The sequence below is a fragment of the Eumetopias jubatus genome, unplaced genomic scaffold (genome assembly GCF_037043125.1).
Source record: "Eumetopias jubatus isolate StellerSeaLion01/CBP00866 unplaced genomic scaffold, mEumJub1_p1.0 scaffold_17, whole genome shotgun sequence".
Taxonomy (NCBI): domain Eukaryota; kingdom Metazoa; phylum Chordata; class Mammalia; order Carnivora; family Otariidae; genus Eumetopias; species Eumetopias jubatus.
This window is the reverse complement of record NW_028274823.1, coordinates 33,598,084-33,620,794: the sequence shown is the minus strand read 5'-3', so window position 1 is coordinate 33,620,794 and position 22,711 is coordinate 33,598,084. Positions and strand designations below refer to the sequence as shown.

The 22,711-nt window shown below is 46.6% G+C and overlaps 1 protein-coding gene across 5 annotated transcripts in view; it reads right to left on the bottom strand.

Moving 5' to 3' along the window:
* The window catches only part of SORBS1 (sorbin and SH3 domain containing 1), a 224,657-nt gene that overhangs the window by 57,933 nt on the left and 144,013 nt on the right, over positions 1-22,711 (bottom strand). For 4 of the 5 annotated variants that reach the window (XM_028098740.2, XM_028098742.2, XM_028098741.2 and 1 more), the window contains 5 exons: positions 20,441-20,613; positions 18,320-18,383; positions 6,250-6,297; positions 5,995-6,124; positions 3,765-3,879 (listed from right to left, as the gene is read on the bottom strand). In XM_028098740.2, coding sequence (XP_027954541.1) covers positions 3,765-3,879; positions 5,995-6,124; positions 6,250-6,297; positions 18,320-18,383; positions 20,441-20,613 — 530 coding nt within the window. Of the gene's footprint in view, positions 1-3,764; positions 3,880-5,994; positions 6,125-6,249; positions 6,298-16,120; positions 16,184-16,506; positions 16,582-18,319; positions 18,384-20,440; positions 20,614-22,711 lie in introns of all 5 variants that reach the window. The other variant, XM_088020097.1, reaches the window with a different exon arrangement.

The window sequence follows — 22,711 nt, the reverse complement described above, 5'->3', positions numbered from 1 at the left end:
TCCGACAACAATATGAAATAGAAAAGGTATATTTTGCACCGAGATTGAAAACAGTATCTAAGAAACACCACTCCCCTCAGGGCAATGACACATGGCAGGTCCTGTGGCCACATTTTCCAAGCCACTGCTTCACGGAGCAGCTCCTAGGGGGCACGTTTCTCTTCACATTCTGTTCACAGGCCTTTTGCAGTTTGGAGAAATGGCTGTCAACTTTCTTTGCGACCCTGACCAATCCCTTCTTCTAAAATCCTTCGAAGGGTCTTCACTGTTATTTCTACTTTTGTTTTAAAAGGAGGAAGACGCGGCAGAGAACTTTTCTTTACGTGACATGCATTGAATATAAGTTAGTTGGACTCAGAGGGAAATGTCTACTGAAACGGAGTCTGCCCCCTTGCATCCAGATTAAAATCTCCAGCTGTCTTTAGGGACTTAGGGGCCTGAATCTCGAAGGAGAGGGTGTGCTCCTTCTCACTGGATTCTGAAATGATATAAAATAATGGATTCCAAAAGGATTCTTAATTTATTCAGTGAACTGAGGCAGAATAGCTGTAAGGACACAACTCTTCAGGAGGGACAGTTCAGGCTCTGGGACGTGCTAGATCCTCATATGATGGGAGTTTCATGAAACCTATTTCATGTTTATTATCTTTGAACACAATTTATAACCACTCCCTGGGAATCGGTTGGGTTTTTGTTGTTGTTGTTTTAAATAAAATGTACCAACTCTTTCAGGAAATGGCCTGAATGTCTTGGTACTCAGTCCTGAAAGAATTAGAGCCCATTTTATTGCCCAAGGTTGCTTGCAGATTGTTCTTACTCTGAAGCCTAACAACTGTGCTGAGAACTGAATCAGGAGGCATGTCAACTGCTTGGGCCCAGAGCAGCTGCCTGGGGAGAAAGTGAAAGAGCTAACACCACACCAGCACTAACATCTGCATTTGGTTTTGTCATTTATAACTCGGCTGTAGATCCCATTATGGAAGGGACAAATAGGAAACGTCCTTCTAGACACAGGAGCAGGATCTCCGTCCTGGCAGGCAGGGTGGATTCCACAAGGCCAGGCTGAGTTCTCTGCTACCGTGGGCTATTTTCCCCAGCTCGGCCAAATTCTTGGAAAAGGCATATGACCTGCCAGAAAAATGCCTGATTCTCCTTGAGGATGGTTTTGCTTCTTGGATGGGAGCCAGAGACTAGCTTCAATTTTTAATTAAACAATCTGAATGTGGTACGTTCATGTGCAGAGCACTTGGTAACGTTCATATAGTTCCCTTACACATTTTACCGCACTTGGTCCTCTCATTGGATACTTCGGTGAGTATGCAATCCTACTCAGTACTCACTTCAATACTCAGTACTTCAGTAACGTTGGCAGGCCAAGCAATACTTCTATTTTATAGGTGAAAACACTGAGGCTCTGAAAAGTTAAAGGACTTGCCCCAAGATAGCTGAAGGCAGTCAGTATTCGAACTCAGATCTTCCAATTCCGAGTCCAGTGCTCTGTCCAGTATGTAACATCCCCTTCTCATAATCCTGAGAAGGAGGCAGACCCTCTGTGTTGGCAGAGGACCCGGAGCTAAAATAGGGGTAAGAGACAAACTTGAAAAGCCAGGAAGGAACTCAAAGTGACCGTGCACTGGGGAGAAACCCCCTTGTTTTACACATCCGAATCTGTATCGTGTCTGTAATTACTATTTTAATGTCTGTCCTTCCCAATATATCCCTGTGGGAGCAGCAGGGACCCCAACCTCTAACCCAGGGCTTGGCACATAAAAGTGATTTTATATCTATCTGTTGAATTGAGCTGAAGTTCTGGAAGGTACTCTGGAGGAACGTAAAAGGGATAAAGCCAGAAAAAGGCCATTTCTGACAAAGCAGGGCCTGACCACTGGATGTCTAACCCCGAGGCCGAAGGACAAGACGATGGACTCAGACTATGACGTTGGGAGACTCAGGAGTTATGAAGAACGTCGTCATAGGAGTTTGCCACATGGCTGAAGAGGTTGTAAGGCTGTAAACCTACTGTGGGGGATTCTGAAGGTAGCACAGGGTTTCCTCTGCCTGTGATGGTTTGGGTTTGCTCCAAGGATGAGACGAGCTCTTTGGCAGCCTTTACAAGTCTACCACCAGCCCTTCCTGCAAACAATGGATAGATGTGCCCATGAGGTCGCTGTTTCAGCTGGCAGGCTGAAGCAGACAGGAGTACTTCAAATGGGAAAAACATTTTTCCCCTCAAAAGGAGTTGTGCATTTCTGAGAGCAAGTTTAGATTCTATATCTGTCATTAGTTAGCATACTCATCCACAGTTAAGGACAAGACAAAAGTGTGTGTGTATGTGGTGGTTGGGGGTGGGAGGTGTCCTCACATTCTGGCAAACTAGATACTGGATGCCAAAAGGCAAGCCACATGGACACATTCCAACTTTTCTGTTCACGTGGCAAAAACAGCACGGAAAAAATTTCAAAAAAGAAAGGACTACATCATTTAAGTGTGTGGACACGTGATGGTGCATCCCTGGCTTGTTATTCAAGTATCAGGAATGTTCCCAAGCACATGACTGCCACTCTGGGCACACCTGTGTGTGGAAGGCTAACTTCGGTGCGTATGATCTTCTAACAGGGAGAGAACCCCCAGGGCAGGGTGGAGTCAGAGGCAAAATTCTCTGCTCCTTTCTGAACTTTTTGCTTAAAATAACTGTGGTGCACAGTAAATGCTAAAGAATGACAACCCTAAAGCATTTCTGTGAACTGTGGACCTTTCTTCCTAATTAAAATCACTTTCTCCCTTTGTGCTTTTAAAGATGTCACATTTTTATTTTAGTAAAAGTCAAATCAATTATTACTTAAAACATGTAAAGCAGAAGAGGTGGAGGGAAAATAATTTGAACCTGCATTTCAGAGGCCTACTTAATCTGTTCTCAGTGTGGTAACCGCATTTTAATAAAAACCAACCCCCAGCATGATAATTCCATCCTGCTAGGATGGCTGGAGGGCTGCAATATTTGTAGAGCTTTGGAGAATCCCTTTAACCGCGATCTGAATTCTGAACCAGCTTTCCTAACGAAGGGTGAATAAAAGGAAGCGTGAGGGGCAGATACGAAACTAATCAGTCTGCAAAAATTCTTTCCCGTTTCACAGAAGAAGCCGCTTTTCCAGGGTGGTCTTCTATGCCCAGACATGCCATTTCCCCCACTTGCACTTGCTCGGCAATGTGAACATGGGTAGAGAATTAGAAACCGGACTGAATATGAAATTCGTCCTCCATAGTGCACTTGTCAGAAAAGGAAGACCTACAAGACATATTCTAACAGCCTGGGTTTTTTCTTCCCAAGTCACAACAACATATTATTTAGCTTCTAATGAGGTGCTCGTAACTTCTACAAAATTTATGCCTGTTCGAGTAAGAGTCACCTAAAAAAAAACACCTGACTTTAGTCCAGTTAGTAGTAAGCCTGATAAATTAACGGTTAGACGTTTTTAAAAAGACAGCAGCAAAATCAATCTTTCATTAGTAGACCATTTTAAATTAGTTCAAATCATGCACAAAAAGAACAACAAAGCTCAATATGGCATCTTTCAAAGCAGACTCTCAGGACTCATTTTATAAACACCTGCAGAAATGAAAAGGGTAAAAATACTTCATTTTTTCATTTGTCTTCGAAACATAGTGAGTCTATCTCAGGGGAGAAAGAACATAATCCAAGCACACAATGCATCCGATTAAAGAACATGGCAGGGGAGACAAAAGAACTTTAATATACACATTACCATCTTTTCGTTGGTCAGAACAGAAGACTTGCCCGGCTGATAGTCGTAAATGCTTTTGGGCTCTGCACGGTATTTCCTTGTATCCACTTTCTTATCTGGGGGCTCCCAGTCGTTTCTGGAGAAAGAAAATCCTATTAGAGCTATGTTCATGAAAATTGGCATCCGACACAGTCTGACTTTGGTGGACTGCAGTCTAGTCAAGGAATTTTTGTATCGGAAGCATAAAATTGGACTCTGTGCGAAGCATTTAGTTGAGCTGGTTTCCTTCTCAAAATAACTAGTTACATCTCTGTGTTGGCTTCACAAAAGGCTTGAGGTGTCCCGTGCTCAAAACTGGGCGCCGGATGCGCAGAGAACGAGGAGAAGGGTGGGGAACAGCGGCAGCAGAGCTTGCTTTCCTCTCAGGAGCTCATCATTCCCCAAACATGCCTGTGCTTCCCACTCCTGCTAGTGCAGTGGGAGAGAACGAAGGTCCTGGAGCCCGTGGTTCCAGTCCCTGCTACAGCACTCGCTAGCCAGGCGAGCTGAGCCAAACACCTCACCCACGGCTACTTTAGTTTCCTCATCTGAAAAATGGGGATACTGGAGGGATTAAATGAGACAGTGCATGCAAATCACTTAGCAGAGCACCAGGCCCATGGTGTAAGCACCGAATAAATGTGATTTGCAATTAATAACCACGTTCTTCCCTATTCCACACCCTGCCCCAGGAGTCACCCAAATCACAGCCTTGGGTACAGATACTTAACCTGAGCCAGCAATGGGCTCCAGAAGTTACGTGAACGCTTGGAAGTTGTTGACAAATTTTTAAGGCATGTACAGTATTGCATTTTGCACTGTGATTATAGTTACTTTTTTCCTGCAAAGCTACAAACCTCTCAAAGGCAGGGACAGTGACTTATATATGCTTATATTCCCCCATAGCATCTGGTTCAATCTGCACACAGAATGTACCCAGCAGATGCTTGATGAATGCACTTGAGTGTGTACCCACAAAGACTTAAGGGTATACCCAGCCTTTCTTTCAAATTAATTATCAAAACCCTCAGGCAGATGCCACTTGTGTATGTGTGGGACGCAGCCACTCATTTGTCTATGAAGATGGAAAAGGTATGGAGGGGTGAAACTGAGTGTGTATTTAGAGGAAAAAAAATAATTTAGTTTGGTCAGAGCCTTGTTGGGAAGTGGTGAAAGAAGGAGCCTGAAGATGCATGGGACACCAGTCCAGATGGCATAAAAAGTTTGCTCCATCGGGAATAAGAACTCAATCGAGAAAAGTGGGTCATTCAGCACAGCCATCAGGAGATGATTAACACCATCACTAGGACCACTCCAAGCCTTATCTTTCAATGATACACATTGCATAATTATTAATAAGTGTGGCTTTGGGGTGCCTGGGTGGGTCAGTCATCTTGATTTTGGCTCAGGTCATGATCTCAGGATCGTTTTTGAGCTCAAGCCCTGCATTGGGCATTGTGCTCAGTACAGAGTCTGCTTGCGATTCTCTCCCTCTGGCCCTCCCCCTGCTCGCTTATGCATGTGTGTGCGCTCTCTCTCTCTCTCTCTCTCTCTCTCAAATAAATAAAGTCTTTAAAAAAAGTAAGTGTGGCTTCATTTTAAAATCATATTCTCTGGTATGACCCTTTCAGAATGCACAAAGAGTATGAAAACACATGACAAATTTTAAACAGTTAAGATTTCTCTTGTGAGAAGGGTAAAGTCATGATCATTATAGCCAACATTTGGGGCGCCTGGGTGGCTCAGTCGTTAAGGTCTGCCTTCGGCTCAGGTCATGGTCCCAGGGTCCTGGGATCGAGCCCTGCACAGCCTGCACCGGGCTCCCTGCTCCGTGGAAAGCCTGCTTCTCCCTCTCCCACTCCCCCTGCTTGTGTTCCCTCTCTCGCTGTGTTTCTGTCAAATAAATAAATAAAATCTTTAAAATAAAATTATAGTCAACATTCACTAGGCCCATACTGTGAGCCAGGAACTACTAGAAATGTTATATGCATTATCTCGTTTTATCCTCGCAACATTCCTATGAATGTAAAATGTATCCCCATTTAACAGATGAGGACACTGAGATTCAGGATAAGTCACAGGGATTCAAAATTGGTTTTGTGTGACTCTTGCCTCTAAGGCTGCCTGACCAGCAGAGGGAGTGCCCGTCAGTGGGAGCTTGGGGATGAGAGCCCTAACTCTCAGAGCTGATTGTGGGTGAGGGAGCACTTACCTTTCTGGGCTTGATTTTAGTGAGGAAGAGCGGGCTGGGAGGGGAAGTGTGGCCGACCTCTTAACCACCTTCTCACTGTCGATGTAGCTCATTTCACTTTTTGAGCGAGGCACAGAAAGGGGAGATTTTGCTGGAGAAGAAAAGTGGGTACAAAAGACTTGCAAACACTGAGGAAAACCAAAAACAGGAAAATGTCTTCCCTCGTCCACCACCCTCTGTTCCTCCCCGGCAAGCAGAAAATTCTACATCACTTACTGTCTTCAGAAAAGGAGTACCGAGGTGAGTACAGATCTGAATCATCATCTAATGAACAAAACAAAACGTAATCAGGGTCAATCCGGCTGAGGTAAGAGAACCAAGTGACATGTCCCCCCACTTGCACCGTCCTGTACCAGCATCCAGCCACACTGGGAGCCTGACACACAGAGGAGGGGCCCAGTGCCAAAAGCTACACCACCGCAGACCCCATCTGAGAGCCCACCCAACCAAACAGGATCTGCCGACCTGCAGTCCGGAAGGTCCACTCATGACACCGGGGGGGGGGGGCTGACTGCCACCTGACACCAAGGAAGCATGGGGACAAATAGCCAAAGATCCTCCTCAAGACAATTTCCACAAGCAAAGCGAGAACACAGGGTCCCCAGCCTGGGCTGGAAATGGGTGGAGAGAGGTCCCCGAATACTCACGCTGACAGTCTCTGGTCTAGCCTGCTGAGTCCCCCATAGTCCGCCAGGCCCATTACTGGATGGGTTGGGGGAGGCCCAAAGATGCGGTTTCAGCTGCCCACCGCGGTTGTGACCTGTTTTATACGCTGCAGTTCCACACACAATACCCTTCATCAAAGAGGAGCTGCGGCTAAGGAAACAGGCTGAGAAGACCCTCCTAGTCTCTTGCTTTGATTCCACCTCAACCTAGTTGCTTGAGTAGCTTGCTTTCCTCGAGACACAGCACAAGCTGACAGGTCTGCTCTGCAAAGGTACTGCCTGGGCTCAGTGTCTAAACGGTGACTCTGGAACCAACCAAGACCCATGGTTTTGTGGGCTTGCTCTGCAAGGGCAAGGTACATGTCCCACAATACAGAGAACCCTGGGACACGGACACTTGCAGAACCGAGATGAGAGCTGAGCCCCTTGTGGAAGTAGCTGCCCTGAACTCAAAACGAGAGCACACGGACACTTACCGAAACGGATTTTTAAATTGGAACTGTCCTGAGAATGCAGGATGTTTAGTCACTACGCCCGTGATAATCCCCCCCAAAGCACTTCTCCAACAAGAGTCAGGCTGCATCAGTCAGCCTGTCCCGTTTTCTAGTATCCTGCCAACCCGAATTCAGAATTCTTGAGGATGAAATGAAGACCCAACTCCTTCCCTTAAAATCGGTACCAGCTTTAACAAAAAACATGAAGTAACCTGCAATTACAAGCCAAAGACTCCAATGTCACATGTTGACTAAGTGTTAATCAAGTCCTGTCTCTCTGCAAATCATTCTAAGTTTCAAAGCAAGAAAGGCTGGGATATTCTGTGAAGTATAAACGAAACTAACACTGCTATTATTTTGAGTATTATTCAAAGACGGCTTCTCTGGCAGCCCCCTCCCTTTTTAAAATGTTTTATTATCTGACTGAGAGCACAAGCAGGGGGAGCGGCAGAGGGAGAGGGAGAAGCAGACTCCCCGCTGAGCAGAGAGTCCGATGTGGGACTTGATCCCAGGACCTTGGGATCATGACCTGAGCCGCTCAACAGACTGAGCCACCCAGATGCCTTCTGGCAGCCCTTCTTAGTCCCTCCTCTCCTCTCCCTATTTTTATCTGTTCCAGGTCTCCCTCCAGCCCAAACAAATAAAGGAAAGGTATCAGGTACCAAGTTACCTTTCCCTCCCTCCCTCCTTCCGCTTCAAGGATAAGAACTAGTCGATATCAAAGTTGAACAAGACTTGCCCTGCTATACATGCAATGTGCAAGGTGATTTACGTTAACTTCTGAAAATAGGGCAGAAGAGGTAAAATGCATTTTTGTCTTGCCTATTTTTGTTTTTAAATAGAACTTCTGATTATTCTGCTGAAAATGCCATGATGTCAAAGAAAACTAAAAATCAGCTCTGACTGCAGAGATTTGACTGGAAAAACGGTGGCTGCCAAATGAGAAATTAGCTTACTTAGGAACCAATGTATGTAGTGCTTAAAATCCAGCCTAGCATTTTAGCTCAAAACCCTGTATCTCTGAATCATGGAATGACAGCCTATCCGTAGACAGTAAGGTTAGGGTTAGTTTGTAACTGTTACCTAGTCCCTGGGGTAAGAAGCAATGTTTTCATGTGGGAAACATGACATTTAAATATTCAAAAAAAACTGTTTAAAGCCTAAGCTCTTTTTAAACAATTTTTTCTCCCCAGAGCTTCCTTATGCAGAGATCTGGAAGATTTGTTAGAAGGAAATGAGAAATAGTTCTTATAAGATGGAAAAAAAAATAGCACAGTTTGGGGAGTTAAATAATTTATGTATTTTGAAAAGTAGGAGGAGAAAAAAATAGGGGTGAAGGCAACAGATGTTGGAATGACTGAATGCTCATAAAGCTAATTCCTGGGGCACCTGGGTGGCTCAGTCGTTAAGCGTCTGCCTTCGGCTTGGGTCATGATCTCAGGGTCCTGGGATTGAGCCCCGCATCGGGCTCCCTGCTCCGCGGGAAGCCTGCTTCTCCCTCCCCCACTCCCCCTGCTTGTGTTCCCTCTCTCGCTGTGTCTCTGTCAAATGAATAAAATCTTAAAAAAAAATAATAAAATAAAGCTACTTCTTATTTGACGGAAGTAGAAAAAGCAAAGTCACCCAGCCACGGCCAACGCAGGGCAGGAGCCCCTCTGGGGGAGCAAACTCTTCACTTCTGTGTCCACGGCATCCGAGTCCGATATGTGGATTTCAGTTTGCCTTTGAAGACGGCAGACTGAAGTCCCACGGATTCAACTGAACACTAGCCATCAGGGCAGGTCCCAGGGGATGCAAAATTTACTTTGATTGTTGATGTTTGTCTTACAAATCTAATGCAAGAAAATTTTACCTCTGCTTATGAATAAAAGCAATCGCGGCTTCCATTAAGTGCCGAACAGTGGCTGGTAGTTTACTCACATCATCTCAGTCGATCCTCGCGAAAACTCCTGGAGGCACGTACGTCTCTCATCTCACAGATAAGAAAAGGAGGCCCAGGGAAGTTAAGAGAATTTGCCTTTCGCCTCACAGTGAGAAAAGGACAGAGCAGGAATGGACCCCAGGTCGTCCGGACTCCTCCCCTCCCTGCGCTGCCCCTAAGCCCTGTGACAGGGCTGGGGGCTTTGCCCTACTCCTCAGCCCTGCCTCATCTACCCAGTCCTGGGGAACTGTGCCTCTCCTCGGGTGATTTTTATTGTGGAAGAGGCAGGGGAGGGTGTTGTTTTGAAACTCAAGTCGTGCACTCCGGTGCTGGCCAGACTGACCTCCAGCCCTTGAAGCCTTTGCTCTCTTTTTCTGCATCATCCCCTCCCTGGTGAGGCTGAAGCAAGTTCTTTCTTTTTCTTTGAAAGATTTTATTTATTTATTTGACAGAGAGCGAGTAAGTGAGAGAGCACAAGCAGGGGGAGTGGCGGGCAGAGGGAGAAACAGGCTCCCCGCGGAGCAGGGAGCCTGATGCGGGACTTGATCCCAGGACCCCAAGATCATGAGCTGAGCCGAAGGCAGACGTTTAGCTGACTGAGCCACCCAGGCGCCCTTTTTTTTTTTTTTTTTTAAGATTTTACTTATTTATTAGAGAGAGAGAGCAAGCGTTAGCACAAGCAGGGGGAGAGGCAGAGGGAGAAGCAGACTCCCTGCCGAGCCGGGAACCCGATGCGGGACTCGATCCCAGGACCCTGGGATCATGACCTGAGCCAAATGGCAGACGCTTAATGACTGAGCCACCCAGGAGCCCCCCTAAGCAAGTTTTCTGAGTTACCCACTTCTAGTTTTTTGCTGGTTTCTAGGGACAGTGGGTAAAACTGAGTCACTCTTGCTACTCCATCTACTTGCTATTTCTCTTGCTCCCTTCTCCTGGCAGGCTAAGTCCACACTGGGGTAGATGGGTATGAAGTTAAAAATACCAATGAATGGGAAAACTGGGTACACGTATCACCCTTCTGCATTTCTGCACACTAGAGTTAGCCAATGGAGTGTATGTTTTTAAGCACAACTAAGACACAGTAAATGAAACATTTTTCAAGCTGTTTGTGAACACAGACATTGCCTGTGTCTGAAATCCTGCCTTTATGGTTTTCTCCAAAAGTTCTTTAAAACTGTGCCTTAGGGGGCTCAGCTGAGCTGGGATCTTGTGATTGCTGCTCATGGTGAAGCCACATGCTGACGGTGCCCCTTGGAGCCTTGGCAGTGACACCCAGAACTTCCGGTGCCAGCGACTTCCAGGAAGCTCTAAGGCTCAGCGGGATTTACTCAGGGTGAACAATCCACTTCTGGAACCCAAAGGCCCCTGCTGGGCTCCGATGTTTACACATCAGCGACTGCCCTCTAGGCTTTGGCAATCTATCCTTGGAGGCTCGATTTGGGGATGGCTACTCTCCTAAAACTGCCAGGAAGCACATAATTGCTCTTTCAACCACAGTGACTCTAAGTGAACTTCTAAAAAAGACTATTCCTGGATTTGGGGGGTTTCTTTCTTGAGAATTTATAACAATCTTAGAAACACGGGAACAAGTGCTGGTTGAGAATGATTAGTTTATAAAAAATATGTAACTGACTAAAATGAGATGCACAAAAAGCAGTATTTACATAATCATGGGCCTTTATCAATTAAATTTTAATTTTATGCATTTCTTAGTCATTTAAACTTAAAATCATTTTTCTAACATCAGGGGCTCATTTTTGACACAATCTTTTTCTACTGCTCAAATTAATTCCTTCTGCTTCATTCCACACACTTCGGAAGAGAAAGGGTAAAGGAGTCAAGATAGACACACACACTCACCCCACAAACAAAAATATTCAAAGAAAAAGATGTATGCAGAAGTGGGGACAAAGTCTGGGTGGGATCAGAGAGGAAGAATCAGCAAAAGGAGAAACGGGGCAAGGTGGTCAGGAAGAGTCCAGGGAGCCCGGGGAGACATTCCCAAAGCCGCCTATGTTCTGGTTAAAGGCAAATTTTAAGGGATTAGGAAGGAGGAAAAAAAAAAAAAAGATCCACAAAGGGTATAGAGTAGCTATAGAAAAAAAATACAGGAAAAAAAGAGAAGGGTCTGAAGGAGAAGAGAACTAGACAGAGAAGGAAAGAAGTAAGGGCAGGACCAGTGGGCTGGAAGGAGACTCACCGTCCTCACCTCCAGCAGCGTTCCTGGCCCGTGGAGGTGGAGAGGGGGTAACCGCACGCTCTCGCAACTATCCCGCAGGCTGGTCTAAGAGTGCACTTGCCGGGCGGAGCCCTCCTGCCCGGCTGTCCTCAGGAGAGCAAAGGGGACCGCTGCGGGCAGCCGGGCCCCGCCTCCCCTGGGCAGTGCGAGCTGCAGCGGGGACAGGAGGCACACAGAGCCTGGCCAGGCATCTTCACAATAGAACTACTTGCTTGAACTCAGGCAAAATGAGGCTATTCTTAGAAAGAATAAAGGCCTGTAAGGCCAGCAGAGGATTACTTTAACTCAAATACAGACGTGCCTGAGAGAAATCAGCCTCCCAAATCTTTGTCCTGGCGCATCCTCATCTAGGAATGAGGACAAAGGTCCATGAGACAGACCACTATGGCATGATCTGTCACCACGCCCTGGGGATGCCTTGAGACACTTCACCAGAAGGTGGCAGTGGTCACCATTGGCCTGACACTGGTGGAAGGAGCATCCAAAAGCAAGAGGAAAGGCTGGTCTCTGGGACTTCCCCATTGGCTGATAGGACAGCCCTCGCCCCTGACATGGCCAAAAGTATTCTCACAGGCGATAGGCCATGGAATAACACACCAGATACCTGGTTTTGTGCTGATTCGGAGGCGTCATTTGAAAAGCACGGTCATTTTGTGGACACAAAGCATGTCGAGAGCCAACATCATTTGGCCATGTTCAGAGTGGAAAGGCTAGCTCTTTTGAATCTGAAGTTCCCTCCACCCCATTCTATATTCCCATTCCCCTGGATTGCACTGGCAAGTATCTTCTCCTTCTTGGAGGGTGGGAAGGGTGGTCTCCTCCATTCCAGTGGTTCTCAGTCCTGGCCATGTGTCAAATCACTTGGGGATGTTTCCTAACTGCATATCCCCACATGCCATCCCGGGAGACGTTGGCGCCTGGAGTTAGGGGTCAGAGAGGGTCAGCCAAGAACACAGCGTGCAGCAGGAGAGGTAAAGGAATCAGCAGAGCAGTAGAATAGAGTAAGAAAGAGCCCATGCTTGGGGGCCCTGTATATCTGTGTTTAAAACCTGGTTCTGCTACTTACTGTGTGATCTTGCACAAATTACTCAGCCTTCCTGAGCCTACACCCTTTATTGACAAAATGAGGACTTACCTTGTGGGGTCCCTGCGAGGATGAGACAAGGTAAGAGTTGTGATGCACTCAGCATGTGAGGCCTTGTATTCAGTAAGGGCTCAATAAATGGTGGTCGCAGCAGGCGCTGTGGTGGTTATGCTATTGTTGTTATTATTAATATTATTATTATTATGAATGGAATCATGCCTGTGAGCTGCTGAGGTCTGAGCCACCACACTGCTATTTCCTAAAGCAGGAGGCAGGGGATGAGGCCGAAGCAGCGGGTCTGAAAGACCCACCCTAGCAGCCCCTCCACGTCTGGGTGCAGTGGTGGGTGGGGCTGGCTCTGGTTGCTGTCAACGGTCTCTCTCCCCACCCCCCCAATCTTTCTGACCAGACATCTCAGATACTACAGAAGGACATCTCTCCGCCTTTAAGAGTGAGAATAGAATGGAATTCATAGACAAGCAGCTTTGGGTCACAGAGGAAGGAATGATGGGGAGGAGAGTGTGCTTCAAGTGAAGGTTAGAAAAAAAAAGAAAGTCATACTCATTTGCTCAGCCTTACTTGAAAGTTGTTCCCAAAGGATTTCTGGTAAGTTATTTTTGATAAGCTTTCTACTGACCGAGGTACATAGTGAAATTTCAAGAAGTCAGTCTCCTGAATTCATTCTGCTCTTCCTCAGTTCCCTCGCCCCAATCTCTCCCAACTACCTCATGAAACAAAGAGCAATCCGCTTGTCCCACAGTGGTCTCAGAGATCACAAAAGAATTAGAAGGGACTGCTCCCTCTTGGGAGTTTACAGGTTTCTTTTCAAGTACATTTTAAACTTCACGGGTTAAGACATGATAATTCTGTTTATCTTCTGAAAGTCTGGACAAGTTTGCTTTTTCATTATAGTTGGGGGAAAAAAAGGTTGCTAAGCCGGCATAAACAAACTTTCCCGTAGTCTTTTACTAGTCAGGAGAATCAGCTTTCAGACACTTAGAAATATTTTTTTTTATACTGTATATGCAACTAGAATTTGGACGGAGGAAGCGGCCCTTAGGCTAGGTTTTGATAGGTTTATTGCAAATAATTCTAGTTTCAAATTCTGAGTGCAAGCAAAACAAAAAAACCTGCAGCAACAACAGTCTCCTCACAGAGGACAGACTCTGGAATGACAGCTCATATTTCTCAGTAAAGCGGGCTATTTTTTAATGCTCATTAAAATCTATGGCTACGTGTTAATTTGTCCTTAACACCTTTCTTTGAAAGGCATAAATATTTCCCAGGTTAAGAAGGGCGTGCAGAGCGCAGAAGCACGGGGCTGAGGGGGACCTACCAAAGCTCACAGACATCACAACCACAAGCCAGAGGATCTCTGATTACTTAAAAAAAAAAAAAAAAAAAAAAAAGATTCTTTAAAGTGATCTAGATCAAACGTTTCCCTCATTTGTAAAAAGCCTTCATGTGATTGAATACATCTGTGGTCTATGTCTGGCTCTGTCATCTCCAGCAGGAGCAGGGGTGAGATGAAATCCACTCTATTTTTAAAAGATCTCCGGGGAAGAAGACTTCTTAGACACTTGTGTTAAAAGCCTAATCACCTTGGTTATTATTAATCTTTTATGTTCAAACTAATTTTTCCCCCTTTTTATCCTTTATGACAATTTCATCCTTTTTGGTCTTTGAAAATAAAAAATATTAAGGTCTGCTTCCTACATTCTAGGTGACAGGTTACCATATCATCCCTTACTGTTTATGCCTCAAGGCCCAATCACCCCAATTCCCTCTTGAGCCTGACTTGATGTGTACCAAAAGGCAGACGTCATTGTTAGCCAGGGTTGCTAGGCGTGGCAGCTGATGACGTGGCAGCTGTGTGTGTGAGGCCGCGAAACCCCATCTTCAGACCAACAGCCAGGCTGCCCATGGAAGCTGCCAGCACTGCCCGCGGCAGGCCTATGGCATTCTTCCAGTCTGACGGAGTCTCTGTATTTCTCCACAGGACTTCTCCAGGTGGCCTTCCTCTGCCTATGGGACACTATGCCTTCATGCTTGCCATGCACTTGTCATCTTCCCCAAAAGGGAGCCTGGTGCTGGATTCTCAAGTCCAGATGAAGCACCAATCCAAAATCGCATTTAGTCAAAATCACCCTAAAAAAATAAAACGTTTCCTTCACTCAGCTCAGTCAATTGTTTCTTAAGCTATGCTTTTGGCTAGAATCAGCACCCCAGGATAAACAGACTAGGTTACTGCACACCAGACAGATTCTTGTTGGAAGTGAGGTGGTCACTGATAACAATGAAATCATTAGCTTCGAGTTGGAAGCTGGGTTTGTTTGGGAGATTTCTTTTCTTCCAAACCCAGATATGAAATGGTTGGAAACCACCGACGAGCACATCAAAGGGAGAACCAAAATGGAATCTGGTATTTTAACTAAAACTGTATCTAATACATCCCAGGACGTCCTTTCATACATGAGAGGCAATCAGGAAGAGTTTGATGAATGAGTGAATGCACGATTTTACCAGTGACGAGAAGGCTTGTGGAGGACAGTCTGCTGAGCTAATGAGAGCAGAGAAATACCGAGGAGGTGGGGCAGGGCTGCACCTCTAAAAAAGAACTATGGTAACATGGTCCAAAGCCTCACTCATCAACATTCTCCAGATATATACTGAGGAGCTCCTTTGCACCAGCAAGCTTTCCTCTGGCCTTCTGGACAACGCTCTTGCAACTGCCACCACTCTGAACACAGAACAAGGAAGGGGCCTTGTCTAACTCTCTGCTGGATATGCACTTTTGAGAACAGAGGATATATCTTATTCACGGTACTATTTTCAGTTCCAAGGACAATGCATGGTACTAATGCTCAGTACTAATCGAATAAGTTCAGAGAGCTCAACATCTCATCCTAGAAGAGCATTTAATGAAATTTCCTCTTGTATACCCCCTTCCACGTCCCTCTTTCTGGGTCACTCATCCAAAGATCAGATAATCCCTGGGACTAGGGTAGTTCTCAGGATGGTGCCTTTAACTTACCTTTTAGAACCTTCTTCGACACCTAGATTTTTTGCTCTTAGATACAAGTGTGACCATCCTTCCCAGCAGGTCCAAATTCCTAGCCAGCAATTTCATGAAACATTTTCCAGCTTGGCCAAAACCCTTATTTTCAAGAGACATCATCTCCCACCATGAATGGACCTCATACCTGGATACCTCTTTGGGAATTCCCTACCAAGGAGATATACCCTGAAGATCCCCGAGGGGCCCAGTGACGGGTTATAGCACATATAGAAACTAGGTAATTCGTCTGTTGTTGACAGCAGGTGTGTCCACCTGCTGCCCATCGGCCATCACGACTGCCTCCCCACGTCACTGCCCAGCCACCAGCACCATGAGACCACCCCAAATACTGGCAGCTGTTCCCAGAGCCCCAAATGTTCAAAGCATTATAACTAAGCTACACTGGTTACCCCATTAATCGTGTAAACTCCAAGGGACCAGTACTAAAATCCATCCGGATAGACTCGTCATATAGTCAGCGAAGAGCGAGACTCCACCATAAAACACAAGGATGGGGGAAGCAAATGCTTGGGAGACAGCCCATTAGCCACCAGAAAAAACCCCAAGGTGAAGAAGAAAGTAACATCACCAGTACAAAGAGAGGCATGTGATTTTCCTTTAATTACCTTCAGATTTAGGACTAGGAGTAGATGCTGGAAACTGGTAGGTAGGAGTGTAAGGATTGTCCTCTGTAGCAGAGAAAAGCAGTGGATTTTGAAACTACCCACCATGAAGTGAAGGAACTGACAAATCCCGCAACTGATTCTTCTGAACGATTACCTACTTTAGTGTTATTAACGCACACGGCATCACACTTAACACAAGATTAATGAATTAGAAAGGCCTTAGTTATTTTAATACAGCACATCATGCAAATGAGTGAAATAAAATTTTCACCAACCAAAAAGGACTATAAAAACAAAATCTAAAAGCCAAATCTTATTCCTAGAATGGAACTGTAAGAATTAATTTAAGGCTAGGACAACAGATATACTGTCTAAGTTTATGGTACCTTCAGAATTTTGCTGGATTTCAGGAAGTTCAGGGAATTGGTACGTAGGGAAATAAGGGTTTTCTTCAGGAGTGTCTAGGCAGAGGAAGAAGTTTGGGAGAGAGAATAGAGGAAGATACAAATGGAGAGAATGAACGAATAGGGATCCACACACAGTTCAGGCTCCTTGAATTCTGGAACATACTAAGCTTCACTAGTGATATGAAAGAAATTCAGATTGCTTTTAAAAATCCAGTCCTTTTGCCTGAATTACTGAGACACATCTAAAAAGACAGTATCATTTTTCCTTTTGGACAAAGAATTACATATACACAGGCTCTAGTAAGTGAGAAGGATTTAGCACAAAGCTTCAAGTTTCCAAATAAACCAGTGGATTCTTAATTTTTTACACATCTATGTCTACCATTAGGGCAGCTGGTTTTGTTTGGAACCTGTAATTTGGATTGAGTTAATCCCTCTAACAGGAGAGAAGTGATGTTGCCCGTGGGACAAAATAACAGACTGTTTACATATGCACCTGTGGCTTGGCATTTGGGCTGCCAAAGCCAGGTCTCAAGGTGAGAGAGACACAGAGTGCTGGGGGAGATGGACATCAGCTTGAGGAAGTGACCAACAGAACTGACATCACCCAATCAGAGACCCAGCCTTCGGCATCATCACCATCACTGAGCTCATCCACCCAACCACAGCGGATTTACTCTTGGTTTAGAAACACTAAACACTGAACATCTCAGTATTCTGAAAGAGTTTGAAGAGAGGCACAGCCAGGTTCATTGTGAACGTTGTAAGAGCTCATTAACAATGATGTTAGTTGGCATCTGCAGCTAATCAGAAAGACCGGTTATTTGCGGCTTAGGCCAACACCGACCAGAATGCTTTTTCTTTGCCCTCATGTGTCATCTGTGCTAGGCGGCCAGACTGGATTTGGCCCCAGGGAACAACAGGATGCTCTACCCATGGGAGGAGTGGTACCCTTCCCATGGTGCAGCTGCATCCCCGTCAGCTGACTGGCAGCACAGGCAGATGGGAGCTGGTGGGGTCATGAGCTACCTGAGCGCTGGCCTGGGGTTCTCCCACCATGCTGGATCACCTGCTGATAGCCCAGTGGTCTCTGATTCAGAAGCACTTCTCTTCAAGCTTGAGCGGGCTTTTGGTGTGTCAGCTCTTGACTGACTCTCAGGGCTAACCTGCCAAGTGCTGGCTCCCAGTTGCAGCAGATTATTTTTCATTTTAACACCACCTTACAGGTGCACCATGCACTCTACTTCCTAAGGCAGAATTTGCTCTCTTTTGGACCCTGCAACATCCCTTGGAGGAATGGAAGTGGGTTGAATGCAGAGAGGTATGTGACTGGCCCAAAGTCACATGAGTGCTTAGGGGACTAAATCCAGGTGAGACCAGTTTTCTCCGCTCCCAGTTCAGGGCTTTCTCAACTTGCTCTGCCTACAAGGCAGTCATGGGCTGACACGGGGGGCTGCACCTAAAGCTGGAAGCAGGTGGGAGTCAGAGCTGCTCACATCCCGGGCAGGCAGATGCTGGAGCATAGGTGGAGTGCTGGGCTCAACCTGCTGCATCCCATAACCTCTGAGAGGGAGGATTTGAGAGCTGACCTCAAATCCCACATGTGAGGCAGAGCACAAGCGTTCCCTCCCTGCTCTGCTCTGCAGGCGTATGGCTGGGCTCAGGCAGGCTGGTGCCCAATGACGTGAGCATAGGGCCCAGTCTTCTGACATCCTAGCAAAGCAAGTTTAAGTCCTCACCACAATAGTCAACATATGAACACAGCATAACTTCTACAAATGAAAATCAGTACCTCTATTTAGTTTGTGGATCTGTTTAAACATGGTCTTGTACCAGTCTTTTGATCTCTCGGTGTTCTAAAGAAAAACAGTAAAATAAAATGGAAATGTCAGCACATTTCAGAACTTCTATGATCATGAAATCATAATGGAAAGTGACAACATCTAAGGTCAAAACTCACGTAACTCTATACATCTTGGTGATCCCACATTTGCTTTTTAAAGATTTTATTTATTTATTTGACAGAGAAAGAGAGTGGCAGGCAGAGGGAGAAGGAGAAGTGGCTCCCCACTGAACAGGGAGCCCGATTTCAGGCTCAATCCCAGGACGCTGGGATCGTGGGCTCAGCCAAAGGCAGCCGCTTAACCGACTGAGCCCCCCAGGCGCCCCGGTGATACATTTAAATCTTCATTAAAAATGCAAAACTTTTAAGAAAGAACAGCCAAACCAAGGGGCGCCTGGGGGGCTCAGTCGGTTAAGTGTCTGGCTCTTGATTTCGGCTCAGGTCATGATCTCAGGGTCGTGAGATCGAGCCCCGTGTCGGGCTCCACAATCAGCTTCTCTCCTCCCTCTCCCTCTGCCCCTCCCACTGCTCAAAAACACACACTCTCTCTAAAATAAAATAAATAAAATCTTAAAAATAAAATAGCTAGACCAAGAGATTCAGACCTGAATCTGCAGAGTAATATTTGGCCAAAAAGGATTTTGAAAAAAGTAAACAAAGATCCACTTGAAGTGTGTCCATTCATACAATTTTTAAAAATTTCATTTTTTAGAGAGACAACTAAGCAGAAGTAAAGCCTCCTAGAAACATAAGAGGCAAAGAATATTTGCATGCCCCCACCCATTTCAGGTTATTCTGTAGAAGTGTAGTCACCTTGGAGAGGGCCAGAGAATTCTCATCCTAACCACAAAGCTGGGCTGTTTTTAAGAGCAAAATAAAACAAGGAAGGGTACAGATGGGTGGTTAGATCAGGCATATTCACTCCCACTTTACAGATGAGGAAAAAAGTCAAAATGATGCCCAAGGTCACAGAGCTGGTGAGAAGGTGAGTGGGAAGGCTGCCTCACATGATGGTTAGGGGTGTGGGTTTTGGAGTCAGAGACTGTTCCATCACCCACAGGTTGTGCAATCCTGGGCAAGGACTGTAATCACTCTGAGTCACTGTTTCCTCATCTATATAATGGGAATTCTATCTGTGTTCACCTTGTAGAGTGAATGATGGCTGACAGAGCAAATGACGAGATCGTGCAGTCCCCAAACGGTGGTGGCAATGACTGTCCATCACAGCTCCCTTTATACTTACTACTGTTCTTATATACTTAGTATTACTTAGGACCAGACAACAGTTCTTCCAAGGCTCAGCCCATTGCTGTTTCTACTCCTCCTCCAAAGGGACACAAAAAAAACGTCCATTTGTTACATGGAGACCGTAGAGAAACATACTGCAGCTAGTGTTTGGAGGCGTTCATGGAAAACAAGGGGATTCACCCTAATCTGGTTTCAAAAGCAGGCTTCCCTTGAATTCTGTGGAGCCTGCAGGAGGCTGGCACGTCTGTGTGGAGGGGGAGAACTGGGGAAGCCTGAATTCATTCTGTGGTTCCTTTAGAGCTTCTTGCTCACCCTGGTTGACGGGAGTATCTCCCACCCAGAGGAACTTCTTCCTGAACCCATCAACAGGGACCCTGAGCCCCCCACTCCCCAGGGCTTTGTAAGCCTAGACCTACAATTTCTGCGTGTGCTCCACAGGACAAAAAAGGGAGACTGGAAAACACTGCCCACAACATTCTCTCTCCCCTTAAACACGCACCGGCCCGAAGCTTCTCAGAGGTTCTCCTGCAGAGAACCCGCTCTGCCTATGTTCCACCCTGCTTTTCCCCCATAGCCCCCTAAACTCCAAACCCCTTTCCTCATGAGACTTATTAACACCTAACATGCTTTGGGGGAAAGCTGCTGCACTCTGAGTGTCTCTGTGGTCCTCAGCAGGTTTGGAGAGTGGGCGGTGCCTCAGTCTTTGCGGCATTTCCTCACGAAGCCTTCGTCAGCCACAAGTAGGGTCACATGCACTCGGGGGTATGCATGTCACCGGCGTAAGAGGAAGCCTAGGTAGGACTTATGGGTCTGTATTCGTACCCGGAGTGGGATGCCCACTTCATCCATGGAAACATCGCTCAGGTCCTGAGCGCTCCCAGCCACCCGCCTACTGTCATCCTTCGCTTTTTTCTCAGTAGCCCTTCCAGGCGAGGTGGGTTTCTCCTGGGTTGGTGCCAAGTCCTGCTCTCCCACTCCTCTTTCTGAGACAGGATCTGGAAGTGAGAAATAGTCATTAGCTAAACCAGCTCTTCTGGTGGCTCCAAAGCAAAAATCTCCCAAACAATCCAGCTGGGGGAAGTGTGTTTGCTAATTCCCAATAGGAATGAGTTTCATTTAGAGTATGCGTTGGCAAACTACGGCCTGGCCATCTGTTTTTGTAAAGTTTTACTGGGGCACAGCCACACCCATTCGTTTGTGTATTATTTATGGATGCTTCCAAGTTACAGTGGCCGAGCGGAGTAGCTATAACAGAAACCATGGCTAGTGAAGACTGAAATATTTATCATCTAGCCCTTTCAATCACTAAGTGCACATGAGAGTTGATTTGATTCAGGACTAGAGGTTACAGAGAGAGAATAAACAGACCAGGTGTGGTCTACAGATTATAAAATTACTTCGTATACTCTGTTATTCCAAGCCACGTCACTTACTATGCGAAGGCATTATGGCTATGCATGACATGTCCTGTGGCCATGGGGGTGAGCCTCTCAGAGCACGGGCCTTCAAGGAGCTGATGGTCAGTGGGCAGAAAGGGCGAGAGAGCCAGCGATGAGAATGTAGGATGACCAGGGCAGATAGAGTCCGCATTTCACTTAGCTGAGGAACTTAGGTTCAGGGCTGACGTCTCAGAGGGAGTCACCCAAACAGGAAGTGAGGGGTGCCCCCAGCAGAGGGAACAGCATCAGCAAATGCAAGGAGGCTCTGAACTACTCTGAGCTACACAGGTGTCAGGCACTGTGCTCAATTCTTCATATACATTATCTCAGTTCATCTAATAACCCTATGAGGAAGAAACTATTATCTTGTCCATTTAAAAAAAAAAACTGTGAAGGGCACCAAGGCGCAGAGAAGTTAAAGTGCCCTGCCTGAGGTCACACAGCTGCCATGTGGCCAAGCTGGGATTTGGACTAGGGACACCTGACTCCAGTGGTTCTCTCTGAACCATACCCGGTCATACCTCCCTCCAAGATGGCACCAAGGCTTTGAGCCTGGCCTGATCCAAACAGAAGTTAATAAAGGGACTGGGGTGGGGAAGGCAGGGAGAGATGGCTGCTTCCATTCAGACATGGTAACTTTTGATGGTGAGACATCCAAGCAGAAAGGCCCTCAAAGAAATTAGGGGAGCAGGGCCCCAGTGAGGCCATCAGCATAAAAGTCATGGAAGAGGTCAGGGAGATGGAAGCGCTCATGGAGGAGTACGTGCAGGTAGAGTCAAGGGCTGAGGTCACGCGCTGAGGGGTGTCACAGCTGACACGCTAAGGAGCAGAAGGGATCCCCCAAAGGACGTAGGAATTATCGGAGGGGGAGGAAATGAACCCAAGAGGAACAGTGAGGCATCACTGAAGCCAGAGAAGACAGAATTCCAAGAAGTGGGTGATCCAACCCATGAAAGGAAGGAAGGAAGAAAAAGAAACCAAAGCAGAGAAAGGGGCATTCGATTAGGCAAAAGAAGAGTCACGGGATCACTGACAGAGGGAGCAAGTTTCCGAGGGCAGTGGGGGTGGGTGCCAAGCTGCAGAGAAAGGAACAATCATGTGAGCAGGAAGTAGGGAAGGAACTGGGGTGGGGGTGGGGGTCAGCACACAAGGACAGACTATGGCAGGTGGCAACCATAGAGGTCAAGAGGCTAGGGGTCCAAAAGGTTTGAGCCGGGGGAGTCTAAGTCCTAGCAGCGACGCCCTGGTGGTGAGATTGAAGGGGAGCGAGAGGGGACTGGCACTCAGCCAGTGCTCAGGCAGGACCCGGTCACTGACTGAGGGAGAGCTTCTCATCTCTGGGAAAGGAAAGAGTGCAGATGGCTGGCTAGAGACTAAAATCCAGCGGAAAGGAGGGGCCCGAGGGCACACGCAAGGTTGTGCCCGAGTCTGAGATGTCCCCGTGTGGAGGAGGGGCTGGGGAAGAGGGGACATGCTGTGTCAGCATGCTCAGGTGCTACAACCTTCACAGCCTGCCCACCTGGTGGGGCGACCCAGGCGGGATTTCAAACTAACTTCTGAAACATGGACTCATTCTGTGACTGCAGAATGGTTTCTAAACCTTCTGTGCAAGACCCAGGGGCTAGGTGTGTACTTCAGACGACCCGATCCCTGG